The sequence below is a fragment of the Oryza glaberrima genome, chromosome 10 (assembly GCF_000147395.1).
Source record: "Oryza glaberrima chromosome 10, OglaRS2, whole genome shotgun sequence".
In the NCBI taxonomy this organism is placed as follows: Eukaryota; Viridiplantae; Streptophyta; class Magnoliopsida; order Poales; family Poaceae; genus Oryza; species Oryza glaberrima.
The window spans coordinates 20,607,562-20,630,843 of record NC_068335.1 but is presented as its reverse complement, the minus strand read 5'-3'; the positions used below and the strand labels follow the sequence as shown (position 1 = coordinate 20,630,843).

The window sequence follows — 23,282 nt, the reverse complement described above, 5'->3', positions numbered from 1 at the left end:
AGGAGACAGAAAAAAACGGACGCGGAGGAAAAAAACAAGGAGCAGCACGCATGGTCGTTCGTACTCCTCCCCCAAGCTGTTAATTATTCAAAATACTTACTGCTACCACCACCAGTTCGTCCCGTACCTGTAGTAACGAAGAGATCAGTTTAACTGTCAGACACTCATGTTCACCCAAAGGAATACAAGGCGGAGTAGGATTCTCTCGCCGATGCGTCGCGGCGGGAGAGGACACGTCGGCACTCGGTCGGCAGCGGGAGAGATCACGACAGGACGACGAGCGCGGTGCGTGGCGTGGCCCACTGGAGTATACTACTGCTCCATCTATCATAGGGTGTGTTTAGTTGAAGATAAAATTAGAAGTTTGGTTGAATTGAAATGGTATGACGGAAAAATGTAAAGTTTGTGACTCCCATCGTTTGGCTTTTTCCCTGATAAGCCAAAATGGCTTATTAGGAAATAAAAATAAATTTTTAGGTAAAACTTTTATATATGTGTTCTTGTTGACTTAGAAGCCAATGCTGAAAAAGAAACTACGTTGAAAATATCTCAAAATCAATCTCAAAATTAAGTTTATTTAAATTTTGTCTTATTATTTGGCTGTTTAGGCCATCCGATGGGAGCCTGTGTGTAGAAAAATTTTGATGTGATAGAAAAGTTGGAAGCTTGAAAAAAAAAAGTTCGAAACTAACCAGACCCTATAAGTACAATCCTATCTTAAGTACGGTTGTGGGTCTTTTTACTAACACTAATAGTTCATCTTATTCAAAATTATTTTATAATAATTATTTTTATTTTTCTTAGATGATAAAATATAAATAGTATTTTATATATGACTTGTTTTTTATTTTTAATTATGTTTTAAAATGATTAAACGTTTAACATAAACTTGGAATGAGACGGATGAGTAATATACTGCGAGTTTAGGCGCACGGGCGGCGGGGGTGGGCATCCGATGCGGTGGGGTTGGGGGTGGGGGGCAAGCAAAAACTGGGGCAAGTACAGTGGTGTGGCGCCGCTCCGGAAATTCGCTTCGCTTCGCGGCGCGGCGGCTGAGGATCAGCGTCAGCCGGATGGGAATCCCAGGCGTGGAAGCGCGATTTTTAATTTGGGCGGCCCCCGAGGCGGTATCCGATGATCTCCTTGTCGGCTACCCGCGTCAAACACACTGGTATAGTGCGGCTAGGTACCCAACCTTTCTGCTGTTTTACACAACGGTCCTTCCTCTATTTGACCATGCCTACCCGTATGGTAGCAACTTATTTCCTCCTGTTGTAGTAACTCTTAACATTTTCGATAATGATATTGTCTCCAAAATATATCTTTAACAAATTTTCTATATTATAGTACTTTGTAAAATAAATTTATATGTTGTTCTAGTACCTTTCAACTATATATTTTTTAAAGTTATTGATAATAAAGTTATAAAATTTTAACCTCAACTTTGGGTGTGTTTAGTTCACGTAAAAATTAGAAGTTTGATTGAAATTGAAACGATGTGACGGAAAAGGTGAAAGTTTATGTGTGTAGGAAAATTTTGATGTATCGGAAAAGTTGAAAGTTTGAAGAAAAAGTTAGGAACTAAACCAGGCCTTTGTATAAAACATCAAGAATTATAGATTTGGAGGGAGTACTCCATATCCGTTTTATATTGTGAAAAATTTTGGGTTTCATGCTGTGAAACACTTCAAAATGTTGATGCATTTCTTTTATTGAACTTGGACAAAACCAAAATAACTTATATAATATACTAGAATAGAGTGAAAACTGTTTCTACGCAAACATTATTAGGTACCAAGATGTTTACAATGTGGAAAGCTATTGTATGTATTAATAATTCATCCATTTCATATGTAATTATCGCTTTTCCGTGATTATCTTTCATGCAACTTTTTTTGTTATTATGTGGAAAGTTAGCTTTAAGTGTCTGTTCACTTTGATGTTATTTTCAACCTTACCAAATTTCGGTAAAGTTACAAAAAGAAAGTGGCTATATTTAGTTTGTTGCTAAATTTTGGTAACTATATAAGAAATCCTGTTCAAATTTTGGCAATGCCAAATTTTGGTAAGGTTTTTCTTGGTATTAAAGTGAACATGCCCTAAAAGAAAAAAGGCTTGCTTATATCTTGGAACAAATTTATACTCCAGCAAAGTCAAATACACATGGATCGATCTAGCTAGCCTTTTCATACTGTGCACTCAAAACCATACCTTTATTGTGGAGGATAACATAGGATCCCACTACTATTCCACTGCTATAAAACCCCTAGTTTATTGAAATAACAAAACAAAGTTCTACAATTAGCAAGCCTTAACTAGGAAGGTAATGAAAACAAAAATCAAACTACATTAGACTAGGTCAAAATGCACCCACAACCACAACGGTTATGTGCTCGAGCCAGTATCTCATACTACCGATACTACACCAACACCAACACTACATACTACTACTAGCTGCACTGTACATACAAGGGGAATAATACAAGCTAAAATAAAGCTACTCCACTCCTAGAGAAGGAGGACCTAAACGCAATAACCAAGTCAATTAAACACGGTTGGTACAAAAAGGACACCCGCCCAATACAAAAACGCCACTACAAATGCAACCGCAAATGCACGGCCCTTTCCCCCAAAACCCCCACTGCATTCCCCCCCAAACCCACAAGCCCCGCCGCTGGATCAACACCACCTCAAGCTCGAAGTGAGCCGCTGTCCCAAGCAACCTTCCTTCTTCTCCCCACCTCGTTTTCTCCAAATCGCCATACACAACCCATACACACTCTGTGTGTGTGTGTGTGTCTCTATGATGTCGGCGTCGCCGGAGTTCTACAAGCCGGCGCCGGTGTTCTCGCCGTGCAGCTCGCCGCTGCGGCTGCTGCAGCAGCAGCACGGGGAGGATCATCAGGAGGAGTACGGCTACGGCAGCAGCGGCGGCTGCTGCAGGACGCCGACGGGAGGGGAGAGCAACCTGAAGGCGCCCGGGACGTGCCCGCCGGCGCCGAGGAAGCCGCGCGCGCCCGCCGCGCCGTGCCGGAAGCGGCTGTTCGAGGTCGAGGTGTTAAGCCTCCGCCTCGAGGAGCTCGAGCGCCTCTTCTGGCGCCCTCCGCCGCCGCCGACGACGACGCAGCCGCAGCCGCAGCCGCAGCAACCGCCGCAGAAGCGCCGGAGGGTGGCCAAGCTCGGCAGCTAGCTAGCTCGCCGGAGTAGCACACGTGTGCGTGGATGGCCATAAGTGGTGTTGGTTGGGTTAGTTACTAGAGCTAAAGCTAGAGTAGTTCGGAGTTGGTAGGATTTAGGCGTACTGGCGTTTTTACTGCTGTACTTGCACTACATTTCTACTGCTCAAATTATCTCCATGGCTAGTATAGCTGGTTGTACACTTTGTACTATACCTGCCTAGCTAAGGTTGCTACTACTACTACTGTAGCGTATCAGTGCAGTTTATACTAGTATCTGTGTATGTGATGGCATTGGGGGTGTGTACTCCTGGTACGTATTAGCAATCAATAGGAGCTTAGCTTGAATTTGCTTCCATGCATATATGGCAGTTGCAGTGCAGCCTGTGAAGTAATGACAAGTTGTATGATCCGTGTATACATCCATCAATGTATCAGTGAATCAATCCTTGCAACGAATACAATGAGAAGCAGCTCAATCCTCATATGTTCTACTATTGCTTCCATCCTAAAATATAGCTACTTCTATTACATGTTTTCTCTACTTTGTGCAACAGATAGGAGTAGTTCTCGAAGGTATGGAGATACTGATCCATCTGCGTAGCAACTGGCAAGAATGCAAGATGGATGGATTCAGTTTCAGAGTGAGCTGCACCTCCCAGGCACAGCACGCAGCTGGGCTGCAGGAGGTTCAGGGGGAGAGGAATCATTCAGGAATGTGAGACGAGAGCAGAAGGCCAAAGCATCGAGTGGTAGTAGCAAGCAGCAATGATGTGTGTCGCTGCTGTGGCTGGCTTTGTAGTAGTAGTAGTACCGAAAATTTTTCTGCAGGCTTGGCACCCGGCAAGGCTGCAGCAGGGGAGCCTGTGCTGGAGGTACGAGAAGGAATAATTTTGGCCACCGGTGCCAGTAAATGTGAGGACGTGTGGTGTTGGGGGTCTTGGTTGGGGATCCGAGTCCATCTATCATCACAGGAGCATCGCAAGCAGCAGCTGTCCATGTGTTCTGGACTTCTGGTGCGCTCGCAGATAGAGCAGCGAGGAATACGGTGATGGCGAAATGCATATGAACATCAGGCTAAAGCATGAATTGAAAAAAAATAATACTGTCACTCCATATGCAAATGCAATCGTAATTTTACGGTATGAATTTATTATAGCATCATTAGTTATTACTACTACAGTAGGAGTGAGGTTTAAAGCTGCAGTGAATACGGCAATTTAAGCATCTATGACGCATCTGTACACTACAGTCATTTAAGACATCTGGAGCGAGTTTGCAGGGTAGTACACACTCCTATTGAAACAGTTGCTCTGTTGCCCCTTTGTTTATGAGTTTTGAGGACATATGGGACACGTAGAAAAAGATTGGTATTTATTGAGCCAATGCTCCATGTATGGTGTACATACATACTGTTATTTTTGCTGTTGAGTACTTACCCCAGTAATATGATACAAAGATCGACGCTTCAATATACACCAAGGGTGAATCATGGGGTTAGCTTCAAAATGGGCCGAAAGGTGAAAGAATCGACAAGAAAAAAAAGAAATAATAATAAAAGGAAAAAAAAATAAGGGAGCAAAACACAACAGCTCTATATGCAGCTGAAGAAAACAAAAACAATTACAGCCGTTTTCGCCTATGGTCCTGCCTCAATCCTCTCGATGGTTTCTAACCTCGTTTTCCGTTTCCATCCTTTCATAGTCGCAACCAGGTTAACCAACCCGACAACCTGACTTTTGCTGTATTCCTGTAAGATCAGACAACAAAAACATAAATCATTTTGTAGAAGTATCATTACCAAAAGTGAAAATTTACTCAAAAAAATATATAGATTAACAGGGTTCTTACTGGATGAGACCGTGCCCAATGAACATACTCGGTCTCTGGCAAATAATAAGCCTGTAAAGAGTAAAAGGCTTTGTCAGGTTCTTATAAATGAAAAGGCCAAATTAAGCATACAAAGGCACTCGGTCTCTGGCAGATAGTACGTGGTTGGCATAGCGGGAGTACTCCAAGCCAATTACTACTGCAGAAGCGTGGTGTAAATGAAGCCTTGACTGGTGCATGCAACGTACCTTTATGAAAGTATCCACAATTTGCAGCTTTGGCCTAACATTTGCGGATACAATGTGCAGCAGCCCATTAATTAGTACCTGAAGGAGCAGAGAATCTTTATGAGTATTCATCCATGCCTTTCAATCTAGATAAGCTACTGGGTAAGAATAAAAAAGATTACAACCTGAAGGTCCAGTGACATCAAAGCCCGTCCTTCATCTGTGCACCGTTTTACCCTAGAGAGACCTTCAACTAAAACTTCTGCGATGCTATCTATGCCATACTCCAGCAAGAGGTCTTGGAGCTGGGAAGAAAATTTACAAGTTCAATCACCTTTAACATCAGTATAACATCGATATATAGGCTGTGTTTAGTTCACACTGAAGTTTGGAAGTTTGGTTGAAATTGGTACGATGTGATAGAAAAATTGTGTGTGTATGAAATGTTTGATGTGACGGAAAGTTGGAAGTTTGGAAAAAAACTTTAGAACTAAACAGGGCCATAGTTTGAAAACCGAAGAACTATCTTAATGACGAAGCAGAATGAAGTACTCCCTCCGTCCCAAAAAAAACTCAACCTAAGAGGGGTGACCCCTCCTAGGACAACGAATCTAGACTAAGGGTAGTCCAGATTCATTGTACTAGGGGTCAAATTCCCTCCTAGGTTGAATTTTTTTGGGACGGAGGGAGTAGGTCCGAAAACATTGTATTGCTCGCCACATAAAGAACACAAACAAAGCACATTAACCAAAAAGGGAGGAGGGGGTGCCCTTGGCTTGTACTAACCTCCTTGGAAATTCCTCCATGGTCCAATCTAGTTTTGTAGTGCTTGAATTCACCCAATAACAAATCAACATAGCTGTAATAAAAGGTGCAAACAACATCATCAGTGGCACTCCAGGTCACAATTAAAAAACACCACTATCAACCATAATCCTTTAACTATGCAATTTGTAATCAGATCCCTAACTATGATACTAAGAATTAAACACATTCAATGCAGCCCTGAATTATTCCAAATGCATGTACAAGTTACAGATTTTTTGATATATCACAGCATGGCGAATTTTGATATGTTGGCTTCAAAGTACAAGGACCTAATACTCCACCCAATTTTTTTAGCACACCGCGAAAGGAAAGGTGTGGTTTTTCTTTTCTGTAAGAGTAAATTCAACAAGACCCAATATTTCCAAATGATCAGTAGTAACACATTTCCATAGAATACCTACCGATATTGCACTCATAAAAAAATGATGGAGTACAACATAAATAACAAAGAAAAAATTGCTAGACATCAAATGACCACAAATTACTATTGAATCAGTCACCAAAGACATCAATATAATGCATACTTTAGACATAGACAATTCAAATTACTAGAAAAAAATAGTGGCTAAATGAGATGAGGTGCTGAAAGAGGGTTCAAAAGAAGCGTAGAAAAAATAACCAAAGGAGCAAAAATAGGGACTCAAAACAGGACTATTCAAATTGTTCATGCTAAGATGGCTTAAATAAAAGCATACCCATTATGCTCCATGCCAAGCTCCTTGACCTCCCATTTGGCATTTGCAATCTTATCTGGATACCTGAAAACATGGTAGGTGATCCAATTGAGCATAAATGGCTGAGCAAGATACTTTTTGCCCTAACTTCTACGCTTCTACCTATACCGATGCAAATGGCCATGAGAAATAAGAAACCTAGAAAGGAGATTCGTAATGCACGAGAAAGATTTCATTGAACATACCCATTGATATGCAAAAGCATCCTTGCACTTGTTCTATGAATGTGCTCAGCCAAATCTGGAACAGAGTCAACCTATCACAAAAAATAAAATCAGGGCATCCAAGTTATCAATTGTATCTTTGCAATCTACAAACTGAAAAATGGACTTATTGACTGCACATGCACACTACAAGAAAAATATCAAGTTATGTAAAACCTCTAAGTTGGAATTTACCATTGTCCCAAAGAATTCTTCAAGAATGGAAGTGTTACTTTGAGACAGAACGGAATGTAGATGTGCTCGAGATCTGTTCAAAACTCGAGCAACCAATGATATTGTTTCAGCAGCTGCACAGCGCTCCTGAAAAGAGAGAGAGAGAGAGAAAAGCTTCACATATGGATCTATTTGGTATATGATATTTTGTAGCATTGTATAAGCACCATCTTGTAAAACCAGTAGATATACCTTCAAACCATACGAGGTGAACATTGAGCTGGGAGGCGCAGTAGGCATCACATCCATTGATACGGGTGATGAAGGTGAATATGAAATACTCTGTGGTTTGATCCACTGGTCAGAGTCTTGTGTTATTTTTGACAAAGCCACTCTAAGCCGAACTGAATACATCACAAGCGTCACAAAGGATATTTAAGACTCAAAAGTATAATTGCATTTGTGCAGCAATAGAAAAGAATCATAAAAAACTGCACAGAGCAAACCTAATTCTTACACGATTGATGATCAGGTAAAGACTTGCCACTTTGACCCCTGTCCTGGTTCCCAAATGTCTCGTATATGTAGTGATAAAAGATGCCAAACAGTTGGCAGATACCCTGAAAATTTTGTCTAGCATGAACAATAGGAAATATTCTACATGTCGAATATCTTACGATGGGTGACTTAAACTAACCTTAAAAAGCTCAACATTGACAATTTCCAGCTTTTGCATTAATCTGGCATATTTATCCATCATCCTGATTCCAGTGAGGAAATCACACCTTAGCATAGGAAGTTATGTTACAGGAACAATCTGAAAGTTATGGCATATTTGATACCTTAATAAAGAAAGCGATGATCCTGTCTGTGATGAAATGTCCCCATCCTTCCAATGGGAAGAATTGCCTTTCACAATTTTTGTTTTTGCTAACCTACTAGGCAACTGACTATCTTCATCAATAAAATCTGCAAGAAGGTCTTCATTCTCTTCGTCAAGAGGTGCTTTATTTCCATTGCCATTGTTAGTACTTCCATGGGCAGAACTATTGTCAACTGAGTTGAACATCATATTGGACTTCGGGGATTCCGTGGTGCCATTTTCTACCTTGTAAAAAAATGGGTTTTCAATCTTAGTCCAAGCAGCAAATCCATTTTTTTCCTTCCCTGTATCAGCCATAGTAGAACCATGTATTGGCAAGGTGGAGATACGACTGGTTGGTGAGATTAGAGCAGCACCATCACCGGTAAGGCCTGCTAAACTAATTATCCGTGATGCTTCAGCAGACATTATTGTCCAAGATTCCCTTTCCAGTACCATCTTTAGTGCCTGCAAAAGCAAAAGGGAAAAAAACTTCTGCATCAAAAGAAAGGGTCAACCATGGCCTTGCCAAATCAAGAGTAAAGCATAATACTAACTAGAGCAAACAACGTTTGCCTTGTAACTCTTTGCTACAAAGTACAAATTTAAACTAACACAGAAAAGTATCATAATTTATTATTCAGTTCATAATTGACTAACACTGCATATGAGCATATCACCTGTAAATTTTCCGTTGCGAAAATAAGCAGCCAAGTACAACATATAAAAAATAACCTACAATTACATATCAATGGCTAAAAAAACTCCGAACAATGTTCTAAAGAACTGAAGTACTCATGTGCTGCCTATAATGGACTCATGAAGAGTAAATTAAAATATGATTAAAGGGTAAGGTGAGTGGAAGCATGCTTGCTGCCTTTGGGGGGTTCCAGTGCTGGATAAATATCTAGTTATGTAATCCATTAAAATGCTTGTTTCTAACAACTCAATAGGAATTGTATACTTTTATGACATACATAGATATTTTGCCGGTGAAAGGCCACCGAATAGTTCAAACAGATACCCTTCAACTTTTGCCGGAACTCGCTCGCTTCAAACCCACAAAATGCTTCACCAGCCAAGATAAAAATGGTGAGATCTTCGTAGTTCTTCAAAAATTGATAGGTGCTAGTTGAGAAAACAACTGAAGAGGACAGTAATACAGATAAGCGACTTGTTGCTAGTTGCCAAAGATTTCTCCGCCCTCTTTCAAATGCATGTGCAACAAGTTTTGCAGCATCTGTCCTTAGCTGATAGAATGGTGAATCTGTTCCTGATGTGCTAGTATCAGGATTGCTGACATCAGAAGATGATGTCCTGTCACTCATTTCAGCTGCATGACCTCTACCTGAATCACCTAATGATTCATCTGCACTCTGGGATGTGTTGTTCCTTCCTGTCAGAGAGTTTTCGCCCTCGGACTCGATACTCTGAAAAGTAACCACAGTAAAAACGAATAAAGATATCAAAAATCAAAACAACTCAACTAAAATATTGCATTAGAATATGTAAAATTATGGAAAGATAAGCCTAATTAACTTACATCTCTTTTGTTCTCAAAACAGGTAATTCTTGGTGATATATTATGTACGGTTCAACTTACAGCATATTTGACAGTTGCCAACTGCCAGCTCCATACACAAAATAGAGTTTAAACTGTTAACATTTGACATCTTTATACATAAAAGTTTGTTCAGTTGTAAGATTCTGGATGCTTTTATTGTTGTTGTTATTTCAACTTCCTAAACTATTATTTCTCAGTTCGGCTTTGCAATTTTTTATGATGGTTTACAATTTTACAAGTGCTGGCCTGCTGGGCCTTGTAAGTGATTGTCTCTCAGTTCATAACTTTCAATCTAGACATATGGCATTATCAAAATTTTAAGAACAGAAGTTACCTTTACTCCTGGGCAAAAGCTCATTATAGTATAATATGAGCACATCAACGAAAACAAACTCTGAAAGGTTCTTAATAAGCAGGGCCGGAGCTTGGGCTCAGGAACTTGAGCACAAAGATCACTATATGTAAATCTGGAAAGGAAACGAGAACAGATTAGAGAGAGACATGTACCCATGGAAACTTATGTGTTTAGCCTTATACTTCAAGTTTCTAGCTCAGATAATTCCATCTAGAAAGCAGAGGTGGTTTCGTCAGTAGAATGTCCCATAAATGATAGGTAGCATATATCTTACACAAGTTTAGATGATCAGAAATGGTCAACATAAGTAAACTTGAACTGGGGGGATCCAACTATTTATGGAATAGACCAGTACTAATTTCAGCAGCAGACCCAAACATACCACAATCTTTCTCAGAAAAAGTACATAAAACATATAAAACAATTAAGTTCACAACTTCAGACAATAACCTTGAAACCTATCAAACATTCAAACTCAGATGAGCAATTTTAGGAAATAATCCCCCTTATAGTATTTAAGCACAGAAATCCATAAGTTATGTACTTTTTTCTGACAGCGAAATAATCCATAAAATTCAAAACCACTGACAGTTATATTTAGACAATCAGTGGAACCAAGATAAGTGCTAGTACATACCTATTTCTCTGCGTATTATTTCCAACCTCCTGTAATTATTTTCCAATTAGAAAATGGATAAAATAAACTATCAAGAAATTGGTATATTAACTGATCAAATCCAATACCTCTTCCAACATTTCTTTCAGGACATAATGAGTCTGAGAGAGTACTTCTTGCAAAAAGAAACTCTGCATCTTTTCAGCCATGCCACCGATGTCACCCATCAGTGCATAGGCATCAATAACCTATTGTCCACGTGTAAACATATAAAGAATGGAACTTGTAAATTAGCAAAGCAAATAGATAACTAAGACTTCCCTAACAACTAAGCCAATCAAGGGCTCACGAGGAAAACAACAATGGAAATACTCACAGTTAGATAGCTTTCCTCATGGAAGGTCTGACAAACCCCTAGTAAATGGGTGTCTAATTTTTGGATTGTTCGTGCCAACCATGCCTGAGGATGTATTCATAGTATAAACACCATCAAAAGGACAAACATTATACAGCTATTTGTTCAATTTGATGGTGGACAAGTTTCTTTTGCTCTTTGAACATACCAAAAGAAAGCTTTGAGATGAAGATAGGTTCAATGCATTCTACACTTGACATAGAAGCAAGCAATAAATGCAATAAAATAATAACAATTACCTCAATCCCACGCCCCATTTCTTGTACAGAAGAAAGGCCTGAATAGTTCTCCAAGATTTGCAAATATTCAGGCAATAATTGAAACGCCTGCAAACATCAGCAACATGGCATAAGAAAACTACCATAAATATAAGAAGGCATAGGTGATTAACAGCATAAGAAACAACTACTGTGGTAGTTCAGACTGTGGAGCAACCAACATACTACAACAGGTCAGGTGATTTATGGGGTTGAAAACTACTGGAGTAAAATAAAGCAGTAGCTAATATCACCCTAGAGTAAAAGAGATGGATTCATGAAACAGATAGAGAAAACAGCAGTCATGGATAAAATTCAGCTCACCTGAAAATAGTTTTCTTTCTCCACAAAACTTTCAAGTTCCATCTGCATGTCTTGTGCATTACGAAGTTCTGTAAGAATTGGAAGAACATCCTGCGATACAGAAACTAAATCTTTTATTTATAATCTTCAATTCGTGTAGCTAATGGTAGCGATTACTTAAATATTATATGCACATGAATTTATCAACACAATTAATAATCCATCCTTGAAAGACATTGAAAAAAGAAGGGTTGGACCAGAAACATATAAACACATTAAGAATATTGCTTCACAGTAGAATGGTAGTTCAGTGATTGACATGTAAAGTCTGGCGCCAATCACCATTCACTAAGATTATCCAGTCGATGCCGCAAACAATAATGAGACAAGAGAATTTATTTACCAGCAAAGCTTGTTTCTTCTTTGATTTTACATTGACAACCAGATCCCTTGATACCTCATTCTTTGAAGAGGATACATGCCTCCGTCCATTCTGTAATATTGATTAATAAATCGTAAATGCAAAAATATAAAAGGAACAGAACAATGTTTGTAAATACCATCCAGAAGTTTCATGAGATAATACCATGCAGATCACATTTGCAACCTTTAAATCTTGTTCTAACTCCATCACTAACTGCATCCCCTTCACTGGCCAAAACTTATTATCAGTGATCTGGGATTTCCTTAAAAGGAAATCAGTATAGATGCATTTTTGGTAGCATAACACAGAACATGTTATTTTAGGAAAATTGAGAAAAATACTTATAACAGGTATGTCTGAAAACTAGAAATAAAAGGCATGTGATTAAAATATATCTAATATGACACAGCAAAGTAAGGAACCAAAAACTGAACCTCTTCTATATTCTGATGGGAGACATACCCATTTCTTCATGATGACCCATAACATGATGTGATAGTCGTTCTGCAATTTTGTCGAGCTGCGCTAATCTCAAAGTAGACTGCACAGAAAAAAAGGAAGACGTCAATTTTGCTACAAAAGCACACACTCATGTGCATGGATGGGCCCTTTTGTTGGAACATATGTTCATTGGCAAGAACATTGCTCGAACACGACAAGAAGTACTCGGTTTCTTCTACAAAGGGCATGCGTGTTGTTTGTTGAAAGAAATGCTTCCAGCTATCATTAACAAAGCTGTATGCAAGTAAGCATGAAAACTCCACTCACTCTCTATCATACCCACCAGCACTAATGTCTCAGACATGAAAAAACATGTGAAGGTAAACCGCTGCACTAACCTGCTTATCGAAATAGCTGGAATCACCCTCTGCAGGGATACTTTGCAGAATGTACTTTATTGGGTCGAACTCCTGCAGACAATTCAAAACACATCAAGCCCAACTGGCTGAAAGCCGCGGGAAACCACAGCTGCGGAAATACAACACATACCTCCTGAAAGAACACCTCCTCGAGCTCATCCACGGCATGCCCCTGCGGGTTGCTCCCGTAGATGGAGACCAAGTCCTCCGAATTCGAAGGCAGGCTGATCTTCTCGTGCGGTGGCAGCCCAGCGATCGCACGTGCGGCCGCCGCTGCCGCCGCAGCTCTAGCTGGAACCTAGACCGGCGAATTACAAAAATGAGCAACCTCTATCGGATCCAACACAGGGTACACCGAGTGAGAGATTGACGAAGGTGGAGGAGGGAGGAAGTGATTAGGGACCTCGGGGCGGGAGGCGGGCGGCGGTGGGGTGGGAGGGAGGAGGCCGAGGGAGCGCGCGGAGCGGACGGAGCTGAGGAGCTTCTCGCCGACGCGGGAGAGGTCCATGCCGCCGCCCTGGATCAGGAGCAGGGGCAGGAAGACGAGCGGCCCAGGCGCGGACCCGAACAGCTCGCCGCCGCCGCCGCCGCCGTCTCCGCCGCCGAAGAGCGAGGGGGGTGACGATGCCGATGACGAGGAGGAGGCGGCGGGCGCGTCGCCTCGCATCTCAGCGGCAGCGCAGCCGGTGGCCGCCGGTGGGCCCCTCGGCGCAGCGGCGGGGGACCATGGGAGGGAGGGGAGGGGTGGAAGCTCCCAGATCCGGGGGGCGGGGGGAGGCTAGGGCTCGCGCGCGCGCGTCGTCGTCGTCGTCGGTGGCCTCGGCGGCCGGTCGGATCGCGCGGGGGGAGGAGAGAGAGAAAGAGAGGAGACGAGAGGTGGGTGGTCTCGTGGCGTGGCGTGGCGTGGGTCTGGCTGGGCTTTTTTTTCCCTCGCGGTCGCGGCGATGTGCGTAAAGCGGAGGAGAGGAGAGGGGAGGGGGCGAGAGAGGAGCAGCGAAGGGGACGACCACTGGAGCAGACCAGTCTCGTGCTGAGATGATGATGCTGAGTCTTTTTTTTTTCTTTTTACCTTACCTTTGTTCCTCTCCAAGTTACAGCGCAGTTTGTTACAACCTCCGTCCTATGATACCTATCGTCGTTTTGAATTTAAAATTTTATTTGTAACGTTTGATCATTTATTTTATTTTAAAATATTAAGGAAAAAAGCTAATGTTTACCATTAGCCACCACGAGTGATGATAACCCGAAGATGATGTTTGAAACTAATGACAAAGGTGAATATTCCCTCCGTTTCAGATTATAAAACATTTTGACTTTGGTGTTTGACTAAATTTATAAAAAAAAAGTATTAACATTTTCTACCCAAGATAAATTTATTATGAAAATATATTCGATTATTGATTTGATGAAATTAATTTAGTATTATAAATATTATTATATTTATCCATAAATTTAGTCAAACTTGAAACATTTTGACTTTAACTAAGTCAAAACGTCTTATAACCTGAGACGGAAGGAGTATTAAGTTAGCCCACATAATGTGTAAAACCAGTAGTACATGATTAATTAAGATTTAATTATTACAAACTTAGTAAATAAATATTTTTGATATTTTAAAGCAACTTATATTTATATATAGAAAGTTAACTTACCGTTTAGTAGTTTGATGAAAAACATTATAGCAAAAATCGAGATAAAATTTAAATCTTAATAAAAACAATTGAAGGCTCAGATTATTGTTTGTGATAAAAGAGTTTTCCACTCTCCTCTAAAACATTTTTTCATGGCTTTCGTGTGAGGTGAACAGTACAACAAATTAAGTTACTTATGTATAATTCGGGATGGTATATTCTGATATTCACAATACCTACACCTCTTATTGTTGGAATTGTGGATAAAACACATCATTATATCCTTTTAGTACAACATAGGAGTAGATCTTAATAAAGGTTCGGTCCATAGATGCACTTGCATCGTAAATATCCTCTTACCATTTACATTTAACCCACTAACAACAGACATAAAAGATTTTACCATTTTTCCATGGTTTATCAGCCATAGCAAACGATCAAATAAGGTGGTGTTTGGATTCAGAGACTTAACTCTAGTCCCTGTATTTATACGCTAATTTAGAGTATTAAATATAGATTACTTACAAAACTAATTATATAAATGAAAGCTAATTCACGAGACAAATTTTTTAAGCCTAACTAATCTATAATTAGAGAATATTTACTGTAGCATCACATAGGCTAATCATGGATTAATTAGGCTCAATAGATTCGTCTCGCGAATTAGTCAAAGATTATAGATGGGTTTTATTAATAGTATACGTTTAATATTTATAATTAATATCTAAACATCCGATATGATAGGTACTTATTTTAATCCCATCTAAAGAGAGTAAGCTGGTAACTATTGCAGTCGAAAAGTTAAACATTCTGTCCAGCCTCTACTTTCTCTCCTTTTTACTGACATCATCCTGCATTACAATCGGGCGATACCAGTTCCATTAACGCTGAACAGATCATTATAAATGAACAAACTCATCCGCATACGCACGCTGGCCCAATACTAACTATAGAGTAGTACTACTACACTTTGCATGATGATATCTATCCCGTCGCACGTCCACATCTGTGACCATGATCCAACTTTCTACCCGCGCGCGCGGCGTCTTCCAAGTTGGCAGACAAAATCACACCACACCACACAACACCAGTGCGACACAGAGCCCTGGCCGGCTGGCCCTGCCCTCTCAAGACAAAACTTGACAAAACAACATTATCTGATCCTCTCTATCGAAATATTGCTCTTATACCAACTGGAAATTTACATGTACAGTGATGATGGTGAGTTACAGGTTTTACATATGACTACCAAAATTCTGCTGCCCTCGCAGCTGCCACTGCCGTGGCAGTGGAGGAAGACAAATAAAGAATCGAATCAGTGGAACTATGTGACATAATTTTATAACCACTATATGAACAAGGAAAACCGAATGGATCCAGTCCAGGCAGCTTCCAGCTTCACCAAGCTCTCCTTCGGAGATGAGAGGGAGATCGAAGAGGTGAGAAACAATGCGTATTCACAACAATGCTGCGTTCGCGCTTTACCTCTTCCAGCTGCAATAATGTGTTCGATTGCCGTATGACAAAACATGGTCTGGTGGGTTGAGTCTACAGCTGATGTTGATCAGAAGACTTCCTGATTGTCATTGTCCAAGGGGTTTCTGCTTGTAACCGGACTTTTGTCTTTCGAGCAACTTCACCTTGTTCTTGAGTTTTTTGTCCAATTTCTTAATGTATTTCTCCTCTCTCTCACGGTCAGCGATACCAGGCCAGAACACCTGACCAGTCAATGGCCACAGCCATTGATCATCCCCAGCATGCATGCCATCATCCGCTTCCTCTGCCAGATCCTCATCCATGCTCTTCAGTAGGGTGAAATTGAAGAACTTCACCCACATCTCATTTCTATCATCAAGAGGGTGCTGCTCTCTGATATCTCCGGTGACAGGATTTAGGTAGGCCATCTTCTTTCCGCTGTGATAAGCCCAGACATTCACAAGGACTTCAAGGATTCGACAATAGCAGTGCCTTTTCTGAGGTAAAGAGGGTGGTTATGTTCAGATCACATGCATATCCAAGTATACGGATGATTATAAACAAAAATAGGGTCACCTCAAGCTGTGATGCTCCAAGCAAGCATGAAGCTGGATCTGTACCATTCACGTTTAAGCTATGAAGATAATCTACAAACATCCTGCAAAGTTTCTCAGATAAAATAAAAAGCATTAAAGAAAAGGGAAGTGTGCCATGGAAAGATGATAGGTGCACTGTAAAACAATACCTTGAGAACATGATGAACTTCAAAAATGACGGAGTAGGCATCACCCAACTATGCAGAGTAGACCAATAATCACCATCATTGGGCATTGGTGGCAGGGCTGTGATGCCATCTGAGAGCCCATACATAGTTCTGAATGCGTCTTCAAAAAGTGTTCTGGAAAAAAAAACAATGCGTTCAAAATAAAAGAAAACTAAGCAGGCAGGATAAGAAAAGGAATATTGTAGAAAATAGCTCAACTAGTGCATCATAGAACTGTATATTACATCAAACAGCAATAGGAAAATTAGTAACCAACATCACTACTCCTTGCTCGCAGGCCAATTTTGAAGCTATACTACACTAAGAAGCATGTAATGAGTTAGACAACAGTTCTTCAGTCTATTCCTCGAATTTGACATAAAAGAAACTGAAAGGGAACACTTAAAAAAGCACCTGCAACGACCAGCATTTAGCCAATCACACATTGACCAAAAGTTTGAAGTTTGATCCATATCCATTGGTGCCCAGTAGTATATAACATCCTCATTGTTTTCGCCAGCCATAGTTTCCTCTAAGGTTTCTTCGGCTTTTTCAGACAAGGATACCTGATGACATAAGAATGTTTAAAACTTATTTCCATGTCATTATCAATTGAAAACGGCCTCATTCAAGTGTTCAAGCAATCTCAGCACATGGAAAGCATAGAACAACAAAAGGAAAACATAGGCATGGCAAGCCAAAAAAAAAAGGCATTTTCATGGAGATGAAACCAAATAGAACACATGGAAAGCATAGTTCCAATACTTTTTAACATCTGAAGCAACAATTGTATTGCAAAATTGCATTTAGCTGGTGCAGCATAGAATTGCCTACATGATAGGCATCATGAGTTCATGGCTAGAGGGAACTGTTGCTACTGCTTAAAAAATCCTCTATGAAAAGGTCGAGGAACCTATTTTATTATATTGTATGTCCAGGCAAACTGGAAAACTGAGATAGTTTGGGAGATTTGGAAGCACCGCAACGACTGCGTTTTCAATAACGCCAATCCTAGAGTAGCGACGGTCTTGCAAGTGATAGAAAATGAGGGCCATCTTTGGGGTGTTGCTGGAGCTTCTCGCCTTCAAAAGCTCCTTAGTGGGACGGCTAACCTAGGCAACTAAGCTCCCCGGGCTGTCTAGTGTGTGTGGGTCTTGGTAGGAGGGCTCGGGCACTCCTACTTTGTTTTTTCTTTGTGTTCTGTTTTTTGTATTGTTTTTTCTTCCCCTTAATGAAATGAAATGCAGCTCTCCTGCATTTTCGAGAAAAAAAAGAAAACTTGAGGTAGTGAAAAATTATGTCTAGTTCATAGTACAGAAAAATATCGAACACCACAAATTTAAGTAGCTTTAGCCACTATAAGGCATATCCATAATAATAGCATTGGACAATAATACAAGAACGAATTAATTTCCACAGTTTGAATGAAAGGACAAAAAGTGGATCTGTGAAAAAAAAAAAGTTCAGCAGGACGAATGCCAAATTGCCAATCCAATATGACCAAAATCAGCACATGATTCTATGAGAAATTAACTTATACCTTTCTTCCAGCAGCCTGCCATGACTGGAAACCTATCCATGGTAACTTGTGAACAGCATCGATTCTGTTCGCAACGGCAAACATAGCACCAAATTCACAAAGACGATCTGAGTAATATGGATTGTCCAGAACTGAAAGATGAGTTACGGCATCCACATCATCTGATCTGGGTCTCCTACCTCCTTTTGACTGACACAAAATGCATGAAAAAACAAACATAAGTGGTGACCAAATCCTTAACTATCAACATAAAAGAATATAAGAACAGAGTAACATGCAGAGAAGTTAATTGCTAGAGGCACTAACAGTGGCAATCAACTCTTTTCTTTTTTCTTGGCGCATAGTGACCATGAGTTTCAAACAAGTGGACTTAACAAGTGCAGATTCAACGGTACAGATAGAGTAAGCCAGGAGGGGTATGACACATCATGTAAAAACTACAGGTAAAATATTGTGGCATTCCAGAATTTTCCTTACCGTACAGCTATGACCTAACTGACCAATTTATGGTGTCAATGATGGAAAATAAGTTCTGTGTATAAAATTGAGTTCGAACATAAAATTGAAACTGATCTGCACCTTTTCAATTGAATTAGAGGTTCAACATACAACTAAAAACAGGTATATTTTAAACCAAACTTACAAGACTAATTGTTCGAGAAAAAACTTACAAGAGTAATGCCACGATATAGAGAACCATGGTGTAAAAATGGCCATGCCCCTTCTCCACTGTAAATCTCATATATACACACAGGTTGCCCAGTCCTTTCCAGTTCACCTTCATCACGCTCGTTTCCTTCAGGCTTTAGTCTTTCTGATTTTCGGGCATTTTTGTATACCTCATCCCATGATAATAAAGGTCTTTCCACCCTTTCATCAATCTGTATTGCAAAATATAAATTTGATTCTTTTTATAACACTAGTAATTAGTATTGTTCAAGAAGAATATAGAGATTATGTGAAAACAGGAAAAGGAAGGGGGAAAAAACTGGCCTCCTCAATTTCCCTCCTCTCAATGTCTTCAAAGATTTCAACTTCATTTAGATCATTCCAGTCAGATAGGCTAGGGTAGTTATATAAGGAAGTATCATTGCTATCAGAATAGGTTGTTTGGTTACTTTCGTGAGATTCATCGACAAGATTATCAATTATCCTTGTGAGGAGTTGGCTGTCATCGTCTGAAGAACTATTTTCTAGTGCGGCTTTTGTCTCGAAAAGATCCCATAACCATGTTCTCTCTTGAAGTTTAGAAACAGGAGATGGTAGTTTAGCGTAGGAAGGATAATGCAACACACTCTCAAGAAGCATAACATGAGCAGTAATACAATCATAAGCTAACATGTTTTTGGAAAGCAGCTTCCCCTCCAGAGCAACAGAAAAGGCTCTAGCTGAAAGCCTTTTTTCTCCTAAAATTTGTGCAAAAGCTGAAACCATTGTGCTTGGGTCATCAGCATTAAAAAGGAAGCCATGGGTGCCATCAATGATCTGAAAACAATGATATATTGTTAAACATAGAAGAATCATTCAAACATTGGCAAAACAAATAACAGCTCATGGACTGGATGAAGAGACATACATATTTTGTTATAACAGTTAGATTTGGCACAATGATGGGAATTTCAGAGGCCATGGACCGCAATAGCAAAGGAGGGAAAACAGGTTCTTGTCTTGAAGAACCATAGAGAACAATATCAGCAAACACTAACAGGTTCCTAATATCATGAGTCAGGGAGAAATGCTTTACGGAACCAACAGGAAATCCCATATGAGAAGCAAGTTCCTGCAGAAGAAATTAAGATGGTCAGTGAAGCCAAATGGTGAGGGAAAAACATTTACTACCAACCAGAGACAGCAAATATTTATGGAAATAAAATAGAGCACATATTCATGACCTAACACCAGTCATCAAACCTCCCTAGTCTAACATGCTACGATACCTAGCAGTTCAAATGCTGTTGAATAGAAATTGTTGTTTTCTGAAGAAAAACATAAGGAATCTCAGGTATGTTTTCCAGATGGCAAATCACAGTGACACAAGGGCTTCCCCAATGGATCTTGATAGAAAGTTTGAAACTAGCGAATAATTATTACCTGGAAAGCAGAGTTATAGGCGTCAGTGTCATTTCCGCAGAAAAAAATGAATTGCACACCCAAATTTTTAGTTTTTGCCATGTCCATAATGTGTGGGGCTGATGCACGCAAAACTGTTGCAAAATCCCATGGTAATTCATCAAAGAACAGGTAGCTCCCAACAACCAAAACAACAACATCATCTTCTTTGCTCCCATACTGATTCCTTGCACTTTCTTGAGTATGTGATGAGCTGTATCTTTTTGTTGCCAAGATATCAACTGGTGAACCAGAAATAACCAAGAAGTTCCCAGTATCAAGGGCCGAATGTAACAACTGAAATAAGATATTTAAGAGTCAGAGAAGCAAATGTTTCTTCTTGATTTAATTATTCCAGAATCTAAAACTGACAGTCACACGTACAGGAAGGTAGCTATCTGGAAACACAACATAAGTGCATGCATTAAAATGAGTTCTCCAATCTTCAATATGATTAGGAATGGACTGGTGCAGTTCGGGATTTCTAAGGAACTGCCCAAGAGCATCTTCATGAATAAGCCAGACCACAGGTAGAAATTGGAAAGGTTCCTGCATAAGACTGAACACGATATGAATGTGCAGCACTGCAGACCGAACAAATGATGTGATAAAGGGAAAAGAAACACTTGGGATGGAAAACTAGGAACAATATAATAACACCTGTCCTTTCCATACAAATTGGATCTTTTGTCATAACCGAATTTATACTATTTTGGGAAAACTTAGTTCTGAAACGTTATAGCTGCTCAACACTCAACAGTCAAATAGAAATGATGCCAAAAGAAAGTTCCAGTTTTATAAAACAAACAGCAATACAAGATAGAATGGGAAGAAGAATACAAGACCCTACATGACTATACAGAAGTAGGTCTAACTGTTCTCTAGATTTAATATTTCAACTTCTGATAACAAAAAAATCAACTGAACGGAATCAACAGTCCATAAATGCCGCATTAAACTAAATTAGCTGATATTTTGTAGAACCGGTGTATGACAGTTACTAGCATTTGCAAATGGTGGGTTAATACTTAACATTGGATAAGATCATATGGTACTGGTAGTTAAAGGGGCAATAAAAGAGTGGGCTGTTGTCCTTCTATATCCTCCTATGCTATTTTTACTAAATAGCAAGGCATGAAGTAGCAGAGAACACAACTACGTAAGTATCCAAGCAGTTGAAGATAGGTAGGTTAAAATTAACACTCACATTGAAACGACCATTTTCCCTTCCAGAGAGCTTAGAAGCACAGCATTGTATCTGTAAAATCAAATAGAAGTCAAAATCTTAAACCAAATCAAGTAAAAGCAAAAGCAAAATATCCTATTGTAAGTTTCCAGCACTTACTTTGACCAATCAATGTACTTCAAGCTCAGAGGGCTGACAACATTTACATGACAAATATTTTCCAAAATATCGTTAGCTTTCCCATCCGCAAATGCTAAAACCTGTTCCATAGCAACTGAATGAATTACTGGAACAAGAAGTGTTATTGACACAAGCATTTCCTTTTGTATGGTGCTTAACATATAGGAGTTGGAGTACGATAATGACCGCCAAACAGTCACATGTTAAAAATGGCAACACAATTTCTAGTACGCTATTCAATGACCATTTTAGCAAAGCAACTCACCTCAACCTCGTAACCCAGATTCTTAAGACTTTTTGCCAAAGTAGCAACCATCAGGGACTGTGCATTTATGTTCATGGTTCCCACAAACTGAAATAATACAGAGCCAAAGTCAACTCTCCAGCATGTAGTTTCAGTATTAAAAATTCATAAGCACAAGATTAAAACGTGCATCTGTCTAGGTAAGCATGTCTGTTCCTTCCGTTTAATAATGTGACCAGTACAGATAAATAATAGTATCGTGCACGCAATTAAACTATTCCACATTTCGTCCATAATCCAACCCCGAGTTCCAGTGGATCATTTACAAAGCTAGCATTTCTCACTTGGAAACAAAATGTGCAAACAAATGCAGTGAAACCACTATGCAGCGAGTGATCCATTAGGGTTTATATAAGCGAGCACTCACGAGTGCCAGCCTCACGGGCGCAAGGCCGGGCCACCACCGCCGCTCGGATCTCGCGGCCTCGAGCCGGCTCTCGCCGTGGAACTCCCGCAGCGCCACGCTCGAGGCCGAGAACCGCATGACCCCACCTCCCCCGCCGCCGCCGGGCCGCGGCAGACCCTCGACCCCCTCCTCCGCCTTGCCGCCGTCGCCGATGGGGAGCAGCTGCCACACGACGAGCAGGGACGCCGTGAAGAGCGCGACGAGGAGCGCGAAGAACAGGTGGCTCGGCCTGCACGACAGCCCCGGCCGCCGCCGCCTCCGCGACGCAGCTCCTCCTCCGCCCGCGGACGACGAGGCCGCCCACCCGCCACCGCCCGCCGCGGCGGCGGTGGGGAGGTGGTAGGCGGCGTCCGAGTGGGACCCGCGCCGCCACATTGGAGCCCCCCCACCTCGCCCCCCGCGAACGGCCGCGTCAGTGTGCGCTCCTCCGCCTCCGCGCGGCCGCGCTCGACATGGACGGGAGATGGCCGATCGGGGGCGCGGCGCGGGTCGCGTACGGGAATCCGGCGGTGGCGGCGGCGGCGCGAGGTAGGAGAGGAGGCGGGGTAGGGATCAGGAGCAACCGCCGCCGCGGCGCCGGGGGGGAGGGAAGGAGGCAACGAATCTGCGTGCGGGCCGCGTGGGTGGGGGAGAGGAGTGAGGCAGCTGAAGCTAGAATACCGGAGCTGAAGCGGGAGCCGTATATATCCGTATCGAATACTACCGTACTGTATACGGTGGGGGGAGTATAATACTGGTTGTATTTCATACAGGGCAGAGCTTTTTTTTTCAAAGAAAAATACAGCAGACTGGTTAGTGGAGAGATGCCGACTGAAATAATGTCAAACAGTGTTATACAGTGATTTGATGGGTTGGTTGT

The 23,282-nt window shown here is 41.0% G+C and overlaps 3 protein-coding genes across 3 annotated transcripts; 1 reads left to right on the top strand and 2 right to left on the bottom strand.

The window, feature by feature from the left end:
- The first annotated feature begins 2,602 nt into the window (after positions 1–2,602).
- On the top strand, positions 2,603–4,750 carry LOC127786348 (cyclin-dependent protein kinase inhibitor SMR1). The gene has a single exon (XM_052313725.1). The coding sequence runs from the start codon at positions 2,804–2,806 to the stop codon at positions 3,188–3,190; it is 387 nt and encodes a 128-aa protein (XP_052169685.1). The 5' UTR covers positions 2,603–2,803; the 3' UTR covers positions 3,191–4,750.
- LOC127786347 (uncharacterized) lies at positions 4,527–13,811 on the bottom strand. The gene is made up of 25 exons (XM_052313724.1): positions 13,232–13,811; positions 12,959–13,126; positions 12,808–12,879; positions 12,431–12,509; positions 12,131–12,195; positions 11,948–12,037; positions 11,566–11,655; positions 11,224–11,310; positions 10,946–11,029; positions 10,698–10,817; positions 10,591–10,619; positions 9,933–10,065; positions 9,012–9,464; positions 8,015–8,502; positions 7,870–7,933; positions 7,690–7,792; positions 7,425–7,576; positions 7,194–7,319; positions 6,981–7,051; positions 6,757–6,819; positions 6,020–6,092; positions 5,419–5,538; positions 5,255–5,332; positions 5,028–5,078; positions 4,527–4,926 (listed from the first exon to the last, which is right to left on the bottom strand). The coding sequence occupies exons 1-25, from the start codon at positions 13,493–13,495 to the stop codon at positions 4,816–4,818; spliced, it is 3,234 nt and encodes a 1,077-aa protein (XP_052169684.1). The 5' UTR covers positions 13,496–13,811; the 3' UTR covers positions 4,527–4,815.
- A 1,801-nt stretch (positions 13,812–15,612) lies between these two features.
- Positions 15,613–23,094, bottom strand: LOC127752594 (uncharacterized). Its single transcript, XM_052278005.1, is given in 15 exon segments — positions 15,613–16,123; positions 16,126–16,432; positions 16,512–16,593; positions 16,681–16,833; positions 17,113–17,264; positions 18,239–18,427; positions 18,910–19,119; positions 19,232–19,723; positions 19,815–20,018; positions 20,330–20,644; positions 20,732–20,906; positions 21,555–21,605; positions 21,693–21,793; positions 21,979–22,065; positions 22,385–23,094. Coding segments are annotated over 15 exon segments (3,048 nt in total). The 5' UTR covers positions 22,799–23,094; the 3' UTR covers positions 15,613–16,007.
- Between the last annotated feature and the right edge of the window lie 188 nt (positions 23,095–23,282).